Source organism: Gallinula chloropus, assembly GCF_964237585.1.
Source record: "Gallinula chloropus genome assembly, chromosome: 3".
Taxonomy (NCBI): Eukaryota; Metazoa; Chordata; class Aves; order Gruiformes; family Rallidae; genus Gallinula; species Gallinula chloropus.
This window is the reverse complement of record NC_140087.1, coordinates 91,647,587-91,669,391: the sequence shown is the minus strand read 5'-3', so window position 1 is coordinate 91,669,391 and position 21,805 is coordinate 91,647,587. Positions and strand designations below refer to the sequence as shown.

General features: G+C 37.5%; 1 protein-coding gene across 1 annotated transcript in view; it reads left to right on the top strand.

Annotated features, from left to right (window-relative positions):
- FAM135A (family with sequence similarity 135 member A) overlaps nt 1–21,805 on the top strand; it is a 68,763-nt gene that overhangs the window by 29,619 nt on the left and 17,339 nt on the right. Inside the window, exons 7-16 of the mRNA XM_084262149.1 lie at nt 581–707; nt 1,068–1,221; nt 3,648–3,725; nt 5,889–5,938; nt 7,508–7,663; nt 13,473–13,546; nt 13,824–13,978; nt 14,237–16,550; nt 18,128–18,288; nt 21,014–21,105. Of these exons, the coding sequence (XP_084118275.1) occupies nt 581–707; nt 1,068–1,221; nt 3,648–3,725; nt 5,889–5,938; nt 7,508–7,663; nt 13,473–13,546; nt 13,824–13,978; nt 14,237–16,550; nt 18,128–18,288; nt 21,014–21,105 (3,361 nt within the window). The remainder of the gene's footprint in view (nt 1–580; nt 708–1,067; nt 1,222–3,647; nt 3,726–5,888; nt 5,939–7,507; nt 7,664–13,472; nt 13,547–13,823; nt 13,979–14,236; nt 16,551–18,127; nt 18,289–21,013; nt 21,106–21,805) is intronic.

The following is a 21,805-nucleotide window of genomic DNA, read 5'->3' as shown; positions in this document are numbered from 1 at the left end:
AGGGTAGAATATTACTGGTGCTCACAAAATTATTTTAAGTATACAGGTGGTCCTTTGAATCAATTTGTGGAGGGGAGAGGATGAGACCTTCCAAACTTACAGTGTTTTATTTCAGCTGGGCTATCCCATATTGTAGTATTCGGCAAATACTTCATAGTTGCCATATCCTTAGCATGCGTGCTGTTCTGGTGCATCTCTCTCTGAAAAACCTGAATATTGCAGATTTCACTCCCTTTCATCCTTTGGGTGTGCCTGGGCGATATTTTGCTGCTCTGTTTGGATCAGGATGGCATTATTGGCAGCCCTTGCTTTCCTAGGGGGTCACTTTTGGGGGGTTAATTTCAGCTGAGAGCTGCGTTAGAAGCTCTGCTCCCCTTGTGCAGCACCAGAGACTTTACTGAGGAGTCTGAGCCATCCTGAGGAGTTTTAAAAGGGCAGCCCACCATGCTAGGAACTTTCAGGATATTACTTAGTCCTGCTTTCACCCACTTTACAAGAAAAATCAAGAATTCTTTTAAACTGTGATAGATCTGTGACCCATAGTCTGTTCAGATTACAAGTTCATTTGTGTTTTTTGCAGTTTTCCTCGCCCAGTGAAGAATACGTGGTTGAACAGGAATGCACCAGCACAAAACAGGGACTCTGTGATCCCTTCTCTTGAAAGCGTGGTCTTTGGCAATAACTACACAAAACAGTTATCAGCAGATGTAAGAATTTATCAGTATAACATTTTATTTTTATTTTGTTGGGCATCTTGAATTACATCTTTTCTGTAGAAAAATTACTTGATAAAGAGTGAATTCTGTTAGACTTACTGTGGTGTGCCACGTGATATGGGAAATGAGAAGAATTGTTCCAAAAGGCTATGTTGCATGCTTCAGGATCATGCAGATGGAAAAAACTTACAATATTTAGTGCTTTCCCTTGTTTTTAAGATACTGCAGTCTATTGAAAATGGCAAAAATATGGATGAGTATTATGAAGAGGTAATCAGTTGTTTTAGTTAATCTGTTAACGCTTCCTTTACTGTACAAAATGAACCTCATCTTTTTTCTTTTTTTCCTTAGGGATGCAGTTTTGTTGTTTCAGAGTCTTTCCTCAGCCATGCCTATAATTTCCACTACACGCTTTGTGCCAGTTTGCTGCTTGCTTTCAAAGGGTTACACAGCTATTTCATGATGATAACAAAGGAGCTCCCCTCCTCTCACCGAATTGAACTGGGTATGTTAAATTCAGTAAAATGCCTCACCGGCCTGTTGATGGTTTTATATTAAAAATTACTCCTCTTCTAGACTAAACTGACACAAATACACATCTAGTACAGCTAAAATTGGTTTGCTCTGAGCTGGAATTTAATAAAAAAAAATTAAAACCCAAGTAGTACAGTCACGTTACTAATAAAATGAGGAGATAACAGCCTGAATTTATGCAAATATATTTTTTCTTGTCGATCTTGATTTGCCATGTAAAATTAGAGTAATCTGTAATCCCAGTGGGCTCTTTGTTACACAGATATACAATGTTACTTTATAAAAATTGGAACTCTAAGCTTTGATTTGAGAAGAGCATTGGGGTGGAAACTTAGCTGGAAAAAGACCTACAAGAAAAAATTGCTGCTGACTCAATTTGCAGTGTAACTTTTTAAACAGACTTAGTTACTTAAGAATTAGGAAGAGATCTGAATAGACAAGATCTATTTCTATAAAACTGAGTAGTTAAAATTTGCTTTCAGAGAACCTGTTACTTTAATGAAGTTGAAATTAAACTCTTCCAGGACAGTCTCATAGAAAGAAATTTAAATTTTGTGGCAGTGAAGACTTCTAGTAACTACATATGATAAAAGTAACTAAAAATATTATGTGAAATGTAATGTATGGAAATGTATATTACATTTCTGTAGGATGCAGGACTTCAACTAGGAGATCAGTGAAAGTAAAAAGGAAAATACATTAGCATTGTAAAGGGTGATTTAGACCTTTTTCTCATCAAGCATATACCTTTTTAGCTGTGCAAATTTTTATTTAAATCTGAAAAAATAAATATCTTGGAATTTAAATTGGTTGCAGACAGTATTTATTGATTTTTATATTATTTATTTTTGTCAGTGTGAAAATGAAGCATTACGAAACAACAAAACAATGAGGCTGGAACTGAGATATAAAAACTATTTTAAAATGAGATTTGGTCAGTTAGTGGCTCAAAGAAAGAATGTTTTTACTTCTGTATTACACAACACAAATCTGCTTTTTTGTTGAGGGATGAAGTACTACACAAATCTGTGCATAGAAAAATACCAGAAACTCGAGTTTTTCTTTACAGTAGGAAAAACACTGCTACAGTTACGGTGCAAAGAATATTTCTGTGTTGGTTACATTAATCTTGATATGGAGGGGAACACCCTATTAAAAGGAGTGACTCAACTCTTTGTCTTCCTCTTAAGGACAAGGGTTTTTTCACAAATAGAATTTGTTGGCATTATTGTCGTAAGGATAGGCTCAGACTAAATCTTGATACTTAAATGCTTTGGGTAGGACCCTTCAGTTCCACTAAAACACTGCTACAGGATACGCACATAATAGAAAAATGCCAGCCATTGAGTTGCACATTTGGATTGTGTGTTTCAAACCTCACTGAAGTCACCAAAAACGTTTTCATAAGTTCCAGTGGAACTTGAGTCAGGGCTTTTGTCATTTCTGTGGGTAATTCAGCTTGCTTGTAGGAACGCAAGCTTGAAGAGAAACGCTCAAAAGAAATAATCTGAAGAGAAAATTACTACTTACATTTAACATGAATTTTATGTATTCTGCTGACAGTTTGTTTCCTGTGGTGGGTTGGGTTTTTTTTTTTCCTTTATTAAATGTCTTCAAGAGTTACTTTGTTTTCTTATTTGTAAACTTTTTTTCATTTATTTCAGTTATATTATATATATACATTGATTGGGACAATTGATGTAACAAAAAGGACTAATAATGTAAATATTAATTATGCTACTATTGCTTACCTTTTACTCATGAAAAATAACTAATGCCTACCATTAACACTACCTCTTCTAAAATCCATACACAGTAAAAAAAAAAAAGGAAATGCTGTGTTTCTGTGACGCCTGTAGAGAAATTGAAGCACTCTAGACCTCATGAAGTACACAACTGTCATTTGCATTTATTATTACATTTTAAAGTAAATGAAGTAGTTTATAGTGGAGGTTTTATTTGGGAAGATTAAATGGGTATTACAGAAGAGAATCTCAAGTCCTACTTATATCCCAGAATCATCACTTTTTTGTTTTAAATTATTTTCTCTAATTTTGTTTCTTATGTTTGCTTTGCTATTGCTCTTTCATATAATTTTAACACAAGAAAGGGATTTTGCAGAAGCATGTGCAGACAGCTGTTGGACTGAACTGTAATTGAGCATTTAAGTATTACTGGTTTTAGGAAATACAAAATACTAGAGTAATGTATAGGTAGTCTTAAAGCGCTATCTAAGATAGAAACTACACTAAAATGATGTGCTTTCATGTACTGATCTAACTGCACTAATCGCCAGGCTAGCAATAAGCTTTTTTACTAACTTTAAGGCAAATAATAAATGAGAGATGAAAAAAGGAGTGTAGTAACTAGTCATGTGTGTGCAATCCCTATAACTAGCCAAGGCCAGCATGCAGGTCCTTTATGAACGCCTTCTCAGAAGAAAATATCCACGCACCCAGAGAGACGCCTACCTAGGTATGTTTTCAAAGCAGGTGATATAATCCCTCAGATTTTTATTAATAACACAATATACTATATTCTTATAAATATAAAATATTCTTACTAATAATATAAAATAATATATTCTTTTGTAAAGAGGAACACTATTTCACCATTCAGCCATAACGAACATATGCTAAACTGATGAATTCTGCTGAATTGAGCTATTTAGGTTGAATGTAGATAATAAACTGAGAAATTCCTACTGGTTTGGGGGTTTTGTTTAGTGTTATTCTGTTTTGCTAAATAAAAATGATTGAAGAATTCAGTCAGTTGTCACCATTTAAATAAAAGAGCTAAAAATTATACTTCCCATTTAATTCATCACAGTCTCAATTTTTCAGATAACTAAAGACTAACATGAGAAATCTTTCAGGTTGTTTCTGGTATCTCAAGGCTTGATTCATCCAAACAGTAAAGAAGACATTGTCAAAGCTTAAGGTGTGTTTGTCCACATCCAAATGTCCTACTCTCCCTTTGGAGACTGTCAGTGTTGGCCTGATGTGGACAAAGGATGACAGTGCTGTTAAAGCACACAGAAGTTTGTGATGGGAAAAGAATAAAATGGCAGTTTAGTCACCAGCTTAATCCTCTATAATGGCATTTTGGTTTTGTTTTAAAAAGAAAATTAAAGTATTTTTAGCAGGGCCAGAAAAATTCAAAGAGATGTTTGCTGGGTGACCATTACTGCAGTAGAATGTTAATATTTAATTTCATCTTTTATTGTCTCTACTCTGTTTTTAGTTTTGTTTCTTTATTTATAACATTGTACTTTGGGATTTTCCATAGTGATTTTAGGCTTCGGAGTTCTAAATATTGTTCAAAACTTATTCTCAACTGCACTGTGGCAATCGACATAAATAATCAGTTTTGTGCCCCAAAAGTAGTATCCTATCTTAAACTTACTCTCATATGTTTCCAGAATCATTATTATCAAGTAGTTTGGCTAATTGAGCTGCCTGTAGTTTATTCCAAAAACATGTTCTAAGTTTGTTTCTGAGACCTTGATGCATTTCTGCAATTTGGACATTTTCTCAGAACTTATGTGAGTTAATTTGTTTCTCATTAAGTTCAAACCTAACTGTAATGGGTGCAGTTAGTTGAAAACCAATATCTACTTCAAAATCTAGATGGTATTATTCAAAGACAAGTTGAGTAAACACACTGTTGCCATTCTGTAAACCTATGTTAATTATTCATGTTCTAAATTTATTATCGTGGCTTTCAAGGCATGTTTTGTAGGTGTATGCTTTCAAGAAACATTGTGGGTTTTTTCCTTAATACTGTGTTTCAAAAATCAATTTAAATATAAAATATGTTACTGACAACTTTAGGGTTTCTAAGTTGTTCCTCTGTTACTGGTACCTCCGATGTAGAAGGAAATGAAAACACAGTACTAAATTGTTATTTAATTGATCAGATTTCCTTTAGTATAATAGGAATAATTAACAAAGAAAGAATAAATCTGTTTTCTTTATAAATAAGTCATTCAAGGTTCAGATCCAGTTTAAGCAGTCATACCATGGAAGATTGATTTGCTCTTAATGTTGAGCTATTGAGAAAAAGATCAATTAAATAACAGTTTTATTTGACTAAACCATAAATCCTCAGACAATTAAAGAATTTATTTATATTCATGTAGCGTGCAAATGAGGTAAATAATATACCTGTATAAAAATGATACTGAAGTGAGGTGTCTCTGGAAAGTCTGAGGTAAAGGAGGAATCTTACTAGCTTGTTTGGGAAGGGCGACATTGCTGCTGAGTAGCTGAGCTGCTCTCAGTGGACAGTCTGCAAATTGTATCATCTAAATTACAGTATTTTTAAGTGTAATTTTGAGTGGAAAAATGGTGTCCTTGACAAGTTGTTATGAGAAGTGATCCTGATGCTCAATTGCAAACCATTTTTTTTTTAATTGTGTTCTGTCCTCAATCCTAGAAATTAGTAAGGAATTATTTTAATGGGAGTTTATAATTTACTTGATTTAAAGTTGATTGTGGCAGTTAATTAATAAGGTTTCACATTTTATTTGATGGGTTCTTTCCGTTTAATGTTTTAAAATTGTTTTGTGAGATAATTGGTTTTACTCTCTAACTTGGAAAGTACGTTTTTCATGGATATATCCTCTGGTCTTTGCAGAGAACATAGATGCAGAAGTACATCTTTCAGAATTATGTGAACAAGTAAAGGTACAATTTCTTTTTTCTTCGTGTGTTAAATAAGTGAAATAACTGTAAAAGTAGAGTGCTGGTTTCATATGCTACTCGGGAATAAAAGCCTTGTTTCATTGATATGCATCCTGTGTGTTCTTTGCCAATGCTTATTTCAACTCTTCCTCAGTCAAAGAGAAAATCAAAAATGTAACTATTGGTCCAGTGGCTCGGTATGTCAGTGGTAGCCATGAAGCTGGAGGTTGTAGAAAGGTGGATTAGTTGTGGATTAACGCATTGGCAGTTTGAATTCTTTGGTTTTGATGGCGTCAAGTAACAGTGTTAGAAGATGAAGCAGTAAGTTGTACCAGACCAGATGCTCCAAGTGATCCCCTCATCTGGAAGGACTTGTCCTGATGGTGTGCATTCTCAAGGAAATACTGTCTACTTCAGATCATTTAGATTTGTCTCCCCACTCTCTCCTTACTCAGAACTAGCCCCAGCTGAATAGCTAATTTCATTGTCACTGCAGAGTTTAGAGCACAAGTTACAAAACTTTGAAAGATTGTCTGTGCTTTGCTGCCACGTGGACCATCTGTGCAACTTCTGCAGAACATTTGGCTTACCTTTCATTACTGTAATAGTAATATAACTGCAAGGAAACATAATACTGGCTTGAAAAGGGTATCATTTGTACAACTGGAGCCAGAACCAGCACAGTTAGCTCACTGGGGGCTATTAATAATGTCTGTATTTTAAGTTTTTCTTCATTTACATAGCTTCTGTGAACCCTTTAGTTTCTCCCTTAGCTTGAAAAAGTATGTTAATATTTTTTTCCTTTTCGTTCTTTTCTACAGTTCTCATCAAATCTCTTCCCCCTCTTTTTTCCGTGCTCGCCGGCTAAGCTGGCGTTTCAGTATTTGCAGTTCTTCTTTCTAACTGCCCTTTAGTATCGCTGGAGTTGGGTCTTTGCTGTCATCTTAAACCCTTTGCTGGGGGCCCTGTGTGCCTGCAGTTATTTTCTGAAAAACAACATTTTTGTAAAATGGGCAGGGAACTGAAGCTTCTCAGCATGCAGTTGATTTGTGTGACACTTTATCACAGGACTACAGCACCTTGTGAAGGAAGAAAAACTTGTTTCACACTGAATTTGCTTTTGTCTGAGCTGGTTCTAGGAAGCCTATGCTATAACCCTGCTTCCTGATTATGCATGAAGTGTATATAGATATATAGCCTCATAAATGTTACTGTGAGTTGTGGCTGTTTGGAGGTGGAGATGTCTTTATTAAATTTTTACAATTGTATTGAATGTGGACCAACATACTGAGTATTGATTTTTCATTTTCTAATTCTGATTTCTTTCAGGCACACTATATTTTTGCATGTTAGAAAATACTACAGTTGCAATTCAGTTATGGTTGCCATAAATGGAATTGTTGCTTTAATTTGTTATCAGGAGTGCTGATTCTAAAAGACAGATGGATAATATTTAAAGCAACATAAAATAAATTAAAATTCTCACTAAGATAAACTATGCTGGTTTTTGATTATTGTCTGTACATTAAGGTTTCATCTGTTAATCATGTGTATATGTCTTTCTGACTTCAGAAAATGGAAAACCCTGATGAACTGGCAGAACTTATAAATATGAACCTTGCTCAGCTTTGCTCACTTCTAATGGCTCTCTGGGGACAGTTTCTGGAGGTCATTACCTTACAAGAAGAGGTCACAGCATTGCTCGCACAAGAGCATCACACCTTAAGAGTAAGTATCAACTCTGGCTTTGGAGACTCTGGCGTATTCAAGTTCTTACTGGGACATGTTCATGCTCTTACTGGGACACAACGTTAAAGAAACGTGTATCAGAATGAGATTCCAGGTTCTAATTTTATAGTTCTGTTTGTGAAGGTTAGTCAGATTCATAAAGGGAGCTGTTGTGTTGCATTTGTTAGCTTGTGCATCATTAGAGCTTATTCTTGGAATATAATACATAAAATATTTATGTTTACAAACCAACTAATTCATTAGTCTTTTGAATAAGAAATGCTGTTCAGAAGGCAAATTATGGTCTGTAGAATAAGGTGCATGTGTGCAGAATGATGTATTTCTCTGCAGGATCCATGCCAATGCTCACCCTGCATGTTACTTCCCTACTACATTTATGTTGCCAGTGTAGATCATAAAACAATTCGTACTTTCCTTCTGAACTGACAGTTCCTAACGTTCAGAAGCTTTGAAAAGTCTCTTAAGTGGGATTTTAAAAAATAACAGATGTATCAGAAATGGTCTGGCATGGGAGTATGTGGGCATATATATAAGCATGTATGTATATAGTGAGTACCCACAGACACATTTGATCGGTCTATACAATAGCTGTGGGCGTTCTACGTGCCAAACCATAGCAGTTCTGGCTCCCGCTGGGAAATGTTTTCAAATATAAACTGAAGTGCTGCTCTTGGTTTCTTATAAGTGTATTTTTCCTTCCCAATTTTTGTGACCACAGATTTGAAGAAACCTAACATACTAAAGTTTTCAGAGAGTAAGATTCATTAAAACAAAAACAAATAAATGATGACACCCACCATCCGTACTTATCAGCTTTATCTTCAGCTGGCCTGGCATTTTTATTGTCTAACATCACAATCTCTGCATTTGTCTCACACACATTATAGAACCGGTCATTTGAAGAGATTATCTGGAGGCACTTCTTGTCCAGCCATTTAAGAGAGCTTGTTCAAAGGTCTGGTTAATGAGAACACTCGTTATCAGCCCTTTGCAATAGTCACAGTCCAAAACAAAGCCTATTTTAAGGCCTTATTTCACAGAGATTTGATTTGTCTCACTAGCACTTCTGTCACTTCCATCAAAACCCTTTCTGTTTTGGTTCTGGAGGGGAAACTGATTATGAAGGATACTTGGGTTGTGGTCTTATGTACAGGCTTGATAAATCACACAGTTTAATGAGGGAATCATGGTTGTGGAAATGGCCTATTCTGGAGGATAAATGGAATCTTTTAGAAAGAAAGCAGAAGGCTTATTTGGTAGATGGCCTAGCTGTAGGAAAGTGTGAGTGTTTGGCTGGCTATCTATGAATCTTGCTAACTTTCTGTGCTTTTCAAACAAAAAAAAAAAGATACTGCTAATGATTAAGTATTTAACTTCTTAAATGTGGTTTGGTTTAAAATTTCTGTAAGTCATTCTAGGTCTCCAATAGCCTTTTTGAATTTTACTGCAGTTATTGTAGGGTATATAAATCAAAGTAGTTAATTTTATTATGTGAATTGAGATATTGTGCATATTTAAAGTAGTTCTGTGATGCTTTACAGTTTTCACAAAGTTTGAATAGGAGTTCCCTTTTTTTAAAAAAAAGCATAATTTGATTTCATACTTGTTTTTTCCCTTTCCAGTTGCTGCTAACCTCACTTGTTCTGCTATCTGTCACTAAACATAAATACACTTGTTTAAAGCACTGCATCATACTTTTGTGCTTTTTTAATAAGAAAAAAGCAAGTTATTTTTTAATATAAGTTGTTGAAATACTCTGATCTAGAGATCTGAATTCACATGGTGTAGGGATGAAGAGTCTCATGTAGTAGTGCTCAGTCATCAAAAGCTGAAAAAGAGATGCAGGGCACAGGTAATCTTAAATTTAGCTTTTTATTTAAAGTCTGATAATGAAGTGCAAGCAGGCTGGCTCTCAAATTTAAATAAAAGGGCATTGAAAAGCAAATTCTACTTAGAGAAAACCATCAATATGTTGCTACTTAATTTTACATGCATGAATTTGCAAATGTGCCACTTGTTTTCTCTACTCCAAAATGTGACGAGCTGGTGTGAATATTTTGCAAATATACATGATTAAAACGTATGTAAAAGGACTTGGCTCCACTGGGCTTCCCACATGGCAGTAGAGTGGGTGGCAGCAAAACCTTTAAATTAAAAAGAGATGGTAAATTTGAGCCTTTACACCTTAAGAACGTGTTTGGTGGTTGATTTTGGATCCTGGTTTGCAGTGCTTGGTATAGTGCTTTATAATTTGTAGCAATACTGTCTTGAGAGTTTGTGTTCTGCGGGTTTGTGTAGCCTTCTGGGAAACGTGCAGTGATGAGGTTTCACTACAGGCGTTATCTGCATGTGTGAAATGGTGGAGGCTTGCTCTTTAATTAATGTAATTGGGATTCAAGAGATGTCCTACTAATTCTCCTCTTGAGAGAATGTCTGGCCTTACTGGAGTAAGATATTCACGATATGAATTCTATCCTTCTAATATCCCCTTTTATTTTGGAAATCGATGCTCTGATGTGTTCTCTACTGGGTGCTAAAGCTCTTCTAATTTTGTGTTTTTGTCTTGCAATATTTACAGACTATACATGCCACAGGAAACTTAGTATTAATATAAAATGAATTAACTCTTTCAGGGAATCATTCCTCTGTTTGTTTTAGATACTTGTATGAAAACATACCCTGGAAATGCCCGATGTATATTTGGTCAAATTACTTTCTCTCTTAAGCACAGCTGCTTATGAAACAGGCATTTCTGATGACACGTTGTTAGAAAATAGGGTTATAATGAAATCATATATTTTTAAGTATTTAAAATTATTAATTGAATAATTTTACCTTTTTTACTTGAGTAATCAAATACTCAGTATTCAAATTATTTGAAAATATTTAAGTGCTATTTATAAAAATCAGGAACACTTTAGGTATACTGAAACATCCATCAACTATGTTACTACAGTGATAAGGTTTGCAGCTGCATTTTATTGAAAAACTGCTTAGAGCATGTTACTTTATATTAGAAAAATAACTCACAGTAAGCTAATTCACCTGGTTGTTCCATAGTGACATCTTCTGGTAGGTCTGCATGTGCTTTTCCAAAATTATCTCTGTTTGATTAGCAGTTATTCTATCCAATTTTTCCTCCACCTTTGTTTACATTGGGAGGACCATAAAACTTTGGGAAACCAGTAGGGACTAGGAATAGCAGATAAAACTTCGTCCTGCATAGTCGTTGTGGAGTCTGCCTGAATGGTCAGTGCCTGAGTTGCTAGCACCAGCTGGTAGTCTGGTTCTGCAGAGCCTGTTTGACAGCATCCTAGCAAATGCCTTGATCCTTCCCTAAATTAGACGCTAATTAAACATGAGAAGCTACTGTTGGCCGCTTCTTGTGGGTTTTTTTTCCTTTGCGTAATGTTGATTTATGTGGGCTTTTGGAGCTTGCTTTCAACTAGTTTCATACTGTTGGTATTATGCTAGGAACTGTCTGGAGCTGGTAATCAGATTTTCTTCAAAAGTACTGGAGTTAGTTACACAATTATGAATGGGATTTATTACAACCAAAAAAAAGCTGCTGCCTTCTGTTCAGGAGAGTGGTGGAATTCTTAGGATCAGGTCTCCTTATAGCTCATTACTTTATGTGCAAAAGTAATTGTTTGCATCTGAAGTCAAAACCACCGTACTTGCCTCCTGGGAAACAGCTTTATGCTCTTTTATTTTTACTTGAGCCACAGACATCTGCTAACTGGGCAATATTCCTCTACCATTTTATGTCCTATTACCTGGTTGAGTAGGATCTTTATTTCATTCTTATATTGTTTAGTTTAGAACAGTAACCATTCCACTCTTCATGATCGGTTGTTCTAAAATGTAGTATTAATTGTTGTCTCTAAATCTAGTTTATAACAATCTTCTTCCTTTCTGGGGGAAGGGTTGGGGATTAGCTCTCACAAAATGATGTCTTTGGCAGGTAGATGTCAGTTTAGGAAAGCCACCTGGGAAGATACAGAGGAGTGCTTAGGAACGTCCATTCTAGTCCTATGTGTATGCGTAAAGCCCTAGCATAATCTGTGGAGGAAATTGGGTAAAGTCTGGTCACTGTTGAGAGTGGAAGTTGCATTTACAAGAAAGTACTGAATTTAGTGTTTTCTTTTTACTTCAAAATGTTTTCTATGGCTATTCACAGATTCACTGAGATTAAATTTACTGTATAGTATGAAATTAATTCTGAGAGGTTGTGACAGGACTGTAAGCTTCTAGTGCAGGTTGGAGACTGGGGGTTTCATGTTTGCAATTTGGGGTTGGTACTGTGGAGCAATTTTTCCATTCTTTTTCTCTTATTAAAAGAGAAGAGGGAAAAGTAGAAGCTACGGAACATAAAACTTCATCCAGATAGCACTCTCTGAAAGTGTACTGGGCAGTGTATCAGGAGGGAAAACTAACTCCTCTGCAAGTACTTAGCTTTGAAGAGAAGTTAGTCATCCTGAAAGCCTGATGTTTGCCACTTAATCCACGGGATTCTCCTTGTGTCATATGTGGTCAGGGTGGATGCAGATGCTTGCTGCAGCTCTGAGTGAAGTGAAAGAGCTGAAGGAGCTAAATTAGGTGTGATCCAGCTCCACCAGATACACTGCAAACTCTGACAGTCTGTTTGGGAAATCAGGTAAGTTAGAGGAAGATCCAGAGTATATTGAGGAAAAAAATGAGAATAAGGGGCCAGTAAATGGTTGATAAATAAATAATTAAGTAAACTAAATACGTATGTGGTTCCCTGACTGGGATATAAATTTAATTTTAAATGATAGAAACAAATGGATGTTTATGCCCAAGTTAATGCACAAGCAGTTGCCAACAGCCATTGCACAGCACGTTCTCTTCTCTGTTTGCCTTGTTACCACAAACGAGATAGTGTCATACTGTGCTGAATTCTGCATTTTGATGCAGGCAGTTGGGCAGTTGCAAAAATAAAAGTTCTAAAAACTCTGCTAGATTGAATTAATATTATTATGTAATATTAGAAGTGTAAGAAATCTCATCTTGCAAAACCTTAACTTCAAAATTTCTACATACTGCCTTTTCACTACATTGATTATGATTTTATTTGTAGTACATGGCTGTATAATTCATGCTGTCAAATTCCACACTATGTATTTAATGATTAAAAAAATACCATTTTAGTATTGTATTGTTTATTGACTTGAGCATACAATAAAATGTTGAATACGGTGCTTATAATTAGCATACACTTGGTTATTGTCTTTGTTGTTTGCTGTCAAAGTCTTTACAAACAAAAGATTTTTTTTTTTGCACAGTAGTTTACTGTGATGTAGAGAATATCCATGGAAAATTTGATATATGCTTCTTCATATTTTGAGGTTAAAGAATGACTAATGGGTTTCTACTCCTGAAGGTAATACTCAAGCACATCTAGAAGTGTCCATCAAACAGTCATTTCCTTTCTTCTCATTTAAATGTCCCTTAATGTTTTAATTAGTTACTGTTTCAGGTGAGCATGGTTTGGATGATGGATTACTTGGTAATGAAAATTTCAGCAGACAGTGGAATCTAACACAATTCCCTTCAGTCATCCAGTGCACAAATTAAATTCTCATTTCGGTCGCTAGGCTTGTGGCTTGTGGCAACCTCTCCCTTCCTGCTCAGACTGGACTTGTTAAAAAGACCCCTAACTATGTAATACATACAAGTTACTAATATTGCTGTGTAGGAAAGCTGGTGTATTTTCAGAAATTGTGTGTATGTAAAATAAACTCTTAACTTTATTTGGATCATGCAGGTCCGCAGATTTGCAGAAGCATTCTTTTGTCTTGAGCATCCTCGGCAAGCTGCCCTTGCCTATCAAGAACTACAGTGAGTAACTGCCTTTTGAAGTGCACAGCATGTAGCACGTAGTACTGTCTTGCAAAATTACTTACATAACAAGTTCAAGAGAAACTTAGGTTCTAAATGTAGCTTTGAAATTTTTTAATGAAAGTTATGTAAGAAGTTACTAAATAACTATTAAAGCTATTAAATAACTAATTACTAGAAAAACTTCTACTGAAGTGAATTAAACTACTGCTAATTTCCGTTAATGTAAAAATAAATAGTTCTATTTTTTCATGTAGGACTACTTTCTTTTTTTCAGTGCTCAAAGTCATCTACAGATGTGTGCAGCTATCAAAAACACTTCCTTCTGCAGTTCTCTTCCACCCCTCCCTATTGAATGCAGTGAGCTAGATGGAGATATGAACTCCTTGCCTATAATCTTTGAAGATCGATATTTAGATTCAATTACTGAAGGTGAGCACACCTCACAGTACAGTATTGTTTTCTTTTTGAAGGAATAAGCAAAAATTATCTTGAGTGGGTTTTTTTAACATATCTTGCTGTCTTTAAAGAAATACATTTGTTAGGAAATGTTTCCATAATTTGAGTTTTGAGGATGTGTAAAGTTCTGTAATTACAATTTTTATATTATAGCTTTAGTTACCCGCATAATCTTGTTGTAAACAATCCTTTTTCTTTTCCTTGTTTATCTCCTTGCTTTTTTGTTGAAAGATCTGGATGTTCCCTGGTTGGTAGTTCAGAGCCTTCCAAGGTCAGAGTCCAATAAACTGGATAAATTTGAAGCTGAAGAAGGCTTTGTAGCTGGTTTTACTAGCCCAGAAATGAAAATAAGACCTGTAGGTGCTTCCAACCTTTGGCATTCAGAAAGTGAAAAGACACTAACAAAAACTTTGAAAGGGAAAAATGAAGATGCAAATAAATCCAAAGTTAAGGTTACTAAGCTCATGAAAACAATGAAACCTGAAAACACAAAAAAAGTTGTGAAACAGAACTCTAAGGACTCTGTGGTCTTAGTAGGCTATAAATGTTTGAAAAGTACAGCACTGGAAGATGCCTCTAGAAGCTCAGAAGGCAGGCTTTCACACAATACTAACGAAGGGCTGGACCCTACATTAGGTGGATTTCCTTGTGATACAAAGACTTGCTCCAGGCATGTGAGTGAAAAAGAACTTCTGTTTTTGCCATCTGGAACTGAGGAAAAGACTACCAGGCTTGAAGGTGTCCAACCAGGTCCAGGTAGCCCTGTGCACAGTGAAAACGTGGCTATTTTTGGTAGGCTTGCTATCTCCCAGACAGGTTCTGAAGCTGTACAAACAGATAGCACGCTACAACCCAGAGACACTCTTGAAAGTTGTCATGGAGGTCAACCAGCTTTCTCAGGAGTCAGGACAATAGAGGTCAAACCAAGTAATAGGAATCCCTATGAAGGGGAGAAAGTAACTGTTCACGTTGGATCATGGGCTGAGTTTCCACAGGATGGAGTGCAAGGAGAGAATTTGCAGACACCCAATATTCAGTCTTCAGAATCTGGAAATAAATTGAATTCAGGAGAACAGGAGCCATTGCTTGAAAAGGAAGATGTCCACGAAAGAAACTTCCGACATAACAGTGACATCTTGACAAAAATGAAAAGTTACCAGCCTACTCTTCCTGCAAAAGAAAGTCACGTTTCTGCAAGTGGAGACATGAGTAAATTACCAGACGTTAGCGTGACCTACGCCTCTTCAAGGTTTTCAGATTCAGGCGTAGAAAGTGAACCAAGCTCTTTTGCAACTCACCCCAACCTGGATCAGGTTTTTGAAAATGTTCAAGGGCAAAGTGCATACAATGGTGAGAGGGTGTTTCCTCAGCTGTTACTAAAACCAGACTGTGCTATAAAAAACACAATAGAAAGCCACTGCACTGAGAGCACCAGTGCTGTAAGTGAAATACAGTCATCCCTGACATCCATAAATTCTCTGCCTTCAGATGATGATGAGCTGTCACCTGATGAGAATTCAAAGATATCTATTGTACCTGAATGCCAGCTAAGTGACAGTAAAACAGTACTGGATCTTGGAGCAATTCACTTGCCAAAATGTGATGACAGCAAAAAAGCAAACACCAGCATGCAGCAGCAGTGTGTTATATTTTCAGGGCACTTGGATAACAAACCCCTGTCTATACATTCCTCACTCTCAGGAACAAAAGATCTTTTACACTTCAGTGCTTCAGATGAGGATACAACTACCGATGTGAAAAGCTGCAGCCCGCAGACAGACCTTGGCACAACCTGCAAGGACACTCAGGACCTTGAAAGGAATCTTAACACTACAGAAGAAACAGCCAAGTTGCGTTTGGAAATTCCTTGCATGGGTGAGCCATCTGTTGTTTCAGGTTCTTCATCTGCAAATGCAGTGCATGAGGTTGGAAAAAAAAATGAAGGAAAAGATAATGAGCCTTCAGAACTAAAGGAGACATCTGAAGAACTCTCAGCTAAAAGTGAAACTGGTACAGATAATCCTTCTCCAGCCAGCAGTACTGACATGGTAAAGCAAGGGCTTGTCGAAAACTATTTTGGCTCTCGAAGCAGCACAGATATTTCGGATATTTGGCCTATGGAGAACAGCAATCCTGTTAGCCCTCAAAAGGAAACATGTGAAAAACAAACTATTTGCTCTTCACAACAAGATGAGGAAGAAGAGGAGGATCAAGAAATGATTGAAAATGGGTATTATGAAGAAACAGACTATAGTATATTAGATGGAGCTTCTGGCACATACCAGGATCATGGCTCAGCAGAAGAGAGAGCCCTGAGATCTGAAAGGATTGACAGTGGGCATCTGCGAGATGGAATGACTGTGCCTCCTGTCTGTGCTCCTGGCTGTCTGTCTTTTCCTTCTTCTCTGAGAGACTCTCCTTGCAATGTTATCTGTTCTTCAAGGAATAAATCTGATGCAATTACACAACAGCCAGGCAGCACATCCTACAGCTCAGCTGCATCTGTCTCCTGGTATGAAAGCTCCCCCAAACCTCAAATGTTAGCGTAAGTGATTGTTTTAAAATGAAGTTTTTTACTTTTGGACATTATGTTAACATAGTATATAAGGGGAAGAGAAGCATGATTAGGGTCCAGAGTGCTCCCAGGACTGTGGCTTGTGGATTAAGCACACTCAAGGAACATGATGGTTTAGTTGCTGAGATAGAAAGTGTGTTAGCACTGAATCCTTCTCTCAGTTATCTTGTAATTCTGTGTGGTTTGACAAACTCCAAGCAGAATGTGATTTGTTTGTTTGATACATTTAAAAACCAAAAAGCATTCTGCTGAAAAGTGATGCCATAATGGCTACTGAGAGATAGAAAGCTTAGAAGAGAGGTAGAAAGGAGTAGAATGCTGAGCAGGCAGAAGAGATAAATGACCTGATAGTCTGTGATAAGAAGGAGAGAACAGGAGGAAGGAGTGAGGCTGGAGGAAGGCAGGTTAGAAGTGGACAGAAAAGTAACTTTTGAAATACTGGAGAGTGAGTCTTGGCATGGAATGTGAGGGATGAAAAGCAGAGACTAGTCAGGATGTTCGCTAACAATGAAAGAGAGAACTGAGTAAAATCAAGGACTTGGCCTTGAGGAAAGCCATGTTTCCCAGAGTGTGGCATAACTGCGACTCCAGAGGGCATGATCTGCTCCACAGAGAAACCAGCCTTGGTATGTTCAGTTCAGAAAACATGCCTTGAGTACAAGCTAAGTAACTTCTGCTGCAGAGTGATAAGACCAACTGCCTGCGGTGGTTTCTGTGTAGGCTGACTTCATTGAGGCTTGCTCTCACCACTTAGTGAAGAGTGAGCTAAAGTTAAAGCTAGGAAAACAGAGAACAAAAAATAGCATGGGAGGAAAGCAGTGAGCAGGCAGAATAGGATGGGATGCAGCATGATGTTGTGAGGGATCATGTGGAACAGATGAATTAAGGAGGGAAAGAAGCATAAGGAAGCACAAAGCTTGTTCAGTGCTGCAGGGAAACCGATATGCAGTCAATTAGGTAGGAAGGTCATACACAAAAAAACCTAGGGGAAGAAGGGGAGGAACACAAGGAACTCCTAGCATGTGGGGAGCTGAGCTGTTGGAAACTATATAGTGTAAGCCTTCATATAATATGTAAAAGATCAGAGGTCTGGATCCGGCTGCTTCTGAAACAAGTATCAGTTATTCAGCCTACCAGAGGGACTTTCTGTTGAGTGGTTACAGTACTGGCTTCAGCTCTCTGCTGACCTAGGAAATAGGTTTTAAATTTGGCAAGAAATATCAAAAGTCAGTGGATTTCCACTTCTGATTAATCATAATTCTGTAATTTTTTATTGTGGATAAAGAAAGCTTTCTTGCTTGCTCAAGAACAGAGCTAACCCAGAATGTTCAGTGGTTTCAGGAATACTTCAGAGTTACCGAGATGTTCAAAGGAGGGAAGAGAGTTTGGGGTATCGGTTTTTGTTTTGGGAAGATAGTAACTTGATAAATATGTTTTCCTTCATATTAATTACATAGAAGACAAAAAGATTGTAGAAAACAGTATCCTAGGAAGACCCTTCCTTTGGCAATAATAAATGTTTTATCATAAATACGATTTCGTTCCAGTTTCCTACAGGCTAAAGAAGAATTGAAGCAACTTAAGCTTCCTGGATTTATGTACAGTGATGTTTTCAAACTGGCTTCTTCAATACCTTATTTCAGTATGGAAGAGGATGACTGTTCAGAGGAAGGAATACATCTTATAGTCTGCGTCCATGGCCTAGATGGTACGCTGGGAAATGTGATACTGGATGAGATAGCAGCTCAGGTTACTGGTCAAGTTTAGCTTTTGTCACTTGAATTCTGACCTGAATGATAAACACTTCTGAAAGAGGTTCACTGGAGGGAAATGGGAATCTGACATTGTGCTGCTACATTCGAGTGTGTTGCATAGAATTGTTTCAATTAGGAATTTTATGTAACATTTTTCTTTAGTAAAACTTTGATGCACATAAACTAATTTTACGCCATGTAATATGTTATGTACATCTTCCAGTCTTTTGGGTCATAGGTATATGTCTGTATTGGCAATATAATGGAGTTACTAACAAAAGAGTTTTGTTTGGAATTGGTAATGTTACATTGTAAAGGAAAATTAAGCGTTTATCTTGTTAGGAAAAAATAGTATACGGAAAATACAGTCAAATGGTTATAAGGTTTTAAAAGATTAGATCAGAGTCACAGAGTGGTTGAGATTGGAAGGGATCTCTGGAGATTGCCTAGTCCAACTTCGCTGCTCAAAGCAAGGTCACCTACAGCAGGTTGCCCAGGACCCATCCCAGCTGGGTTTTGAAATCTCCAAAGGAGGAGACTGTAATAAAAATGAGAACATCTCTTGTTTGTTGAAAGAAGGATTGGAAAGTTTAAATAGCTTGAATATATTCACCTGCTTTTAGTTCAAAGCATATTTGCATGTTAAGAAATAACCCTCTAGTTAAGATAGTCATAGCTTTCTGCCATCAATGTGCTTGACTGTTGTTTGAGAAGCTTCTGAAAGTAACAATGTAAGGAAACACATGACGGCCATAGATAGAATATTGGACTGGACTGACACTGCACAGCTGCCTTGTGCATTTTCCAAATTCCTAAGTTTAGAAAAAAAAGCTTATTTTCCTTCCTCTGGGTAAAAAGAATCCTTTGATAAGTGCTTTTAAAATGGAACTCAGAAGTATTCCTTTTTCCTAGCATACGTGTTCAAGTACTATTGTGTGCCTAGAATTGACACAAAAATTAACCTGGACAGGCACATCAACTGCTGGGTAAAACCTGGCTGGATGGAGGGCCCAGAGTGTCGTGGTAAATGGAGCTAAATCCAGCTGGAGGCCGGTCACGAGTGGTGTCCCCCAGGGCTCAGTCCTGGGTCCAGACCTGTTCGATATCTTTATCAATGACCTGGATGAAGGGATCCAGTGTTCTCTCAGTAAATTTGTGGGTGACACTAAGCTGGGAGGAAGTGTCGATCTGCTTGAGGGTAGGGAGGCTCTTCAGAGGGATCTGGACAGGCTGGATCAGTGGGCTGACACCAACAAGACGAGGTTCAACAAGGCCAAGTGCAGAGTCCTGCACATGGGACATAACAACCCCATGCAGTGCTACAGGCTTGGGGGAGACTGGCTGGAGAGCTGTCAGGCAGAGAAGGACCTGGGGGTGCTGGTTGACTGCTGACTGAATAGGAGCCAGCAATGTGCCCAGGTGGCCAAGCAGGCCAATAGCATCCTGGCTTGTGTCAGAGACAGCTTGGCCATCAGGTCCAGGGAAGTGACTGTGCCCCTGTACTCAGCATTGGTGAGGCTGCACCTCGAGTTCTGGGTTCAGTTTTGGGCCCCTCACTACAAGAAAGACATCGAGGTCTTGGAGTGTGTCCAGAGAAGGGCAACCAGGCTGGTGAAGGGGCTGGAGAGCAAACCTTACAGGGAGCAACTGAGGGAACTGGGGTTGTTTAGCCTGGAGAAGAGCAGCCTAAAATTACCAGAAAGGAGATTGTAGAGAAATGGGTGGTGGGTTTCTTTGTCCAAGTGACAGGTGATAGGACGAGGGGGAATGGGCTCAAGCTGCGCCAGGGCAGATTCAGATTGGACATTAGGAAAAAGTTCCTCACCAAAAGAGTTACTGGTCATAGGAACAGGCTGCCCAGGGAGGTGGTTGAGTCACCGACCCTGGATGTATTTAAAAGATGGGTAGATGAGGTGCTCAGGGATGTGGTTTAGTAGAGGACAGGTACAGTTGGACTTGATCTCAGAGGTCTTTTCCAACCTAGTGATTCTGTGGAAAAAAAATGCTAACAAAATGTGTATTTGAAGACTTAGAAAAATCCATAGTCAGAGTTTTCCTATGAAATGGCAAGTTCATACAAGTTCTTTCCAATTAATCACAGATTTTAATAAAAATCTTGTTCTCTAATTAAGGCAGAAAGGGTAATCTTTCTTCAAAAGCATACGTGATCGTTGATGTAGAGAAATCTTCACAATGCTAGTTAAACCTTCAGCATCTGTTGTCTTGGGTACCACGCTAAATATATCTTTATCTGATGACTGTCCACCCTGACTTTATTCGATGAAAATGTTTATGACTTGCCCTTATTCCTCACTCTGTCATTGACTTCTTACAGCTAGCTCTGAGTTCTTTAATTGATTTTCATAAAAGTTAATTGGGTTTTCAAGAATGTAATGTTCCCAGTGCTATGTATCTGTTGAACGCTGAGACAAAATCAAACATGACTTCTTCAATCCTGGCTTTTTTTAAAGCGGTGCCTGCACTGAAAGTGGTTTTTATAGATGGGTTTTGGCATTGCAGTTTATCTTCCTGAGTCTTCCTGAATTTTAATTAGGGCTGAGAATATACTTCGTTGTGTTTAAATATAAAGTTGTGCGGTAGGTTCATTTCAGTATTCTGAGTGCTTTTATTGCAAGTTAACTTCCCAGGATCTAACTTCTGATTGTTTTTCCTTTTAAGGTAACAGCGCAGATCTAAGATTAGTGAAGACTTACATTGAGCTAGGGCTGCCTGGAGGGAGAATAGATTTTCTTATGTCCGAAAGGAATCAGGTATTTGCCAACAAAACCAGAATTTTTCTAAAGCAATAAATAGTATACATCTTCAGGCATGTTTATTTAATGTCACTATTGTTTTGCACTTTACCATATTCTGTGTATTTTTATTGTGTTCTCATGGAATCTGTTATTTGATGTGTGGCATGACTTAAAGCAATTAAAAACCTAATGTGGTATTGAAGGTAAATATTTAAGGAGTAACATTTGCTGCTGCCATTTTGTTCAGTGTATTGGTCTCCTAACTCCTCACCGTAATCATTTAGGATTGTAAATAAATCCCCCTCGATGCTAATGGTAGAAAAATGGGGATAGTGAAAACTGGTGTGGCAAGAAGGGAGATGTGTTATTTCACAGGACCTGAGAAATACCTTTCCATTGTTCTTTTGTCACTGTGCTGTGTAAGGTCCACATCATGGCACTGAACCGTTATAAGATCTCCTCTTGTGTTAAGCTGCTTTGAATTTTATTATATTCAGATGAAGTAAATTTGGCAAAGCACAGCAGACCAATTTTTACTTTTTGTGTGTGTTAAGTATTGTAATAGGCATCGTTGAGAACAAAGGGTCCAAATGAAAGGTTTGTTTAGCGCAGGAGCATTTTTCTGGCAATAGCTGCTGGGATGCTTTGTGAAACAGGCTGGGCAGGCCCTGAGCCATGCCCTGTGTTCCTTAGCCCTATAGTTCTTGGCAGTCAG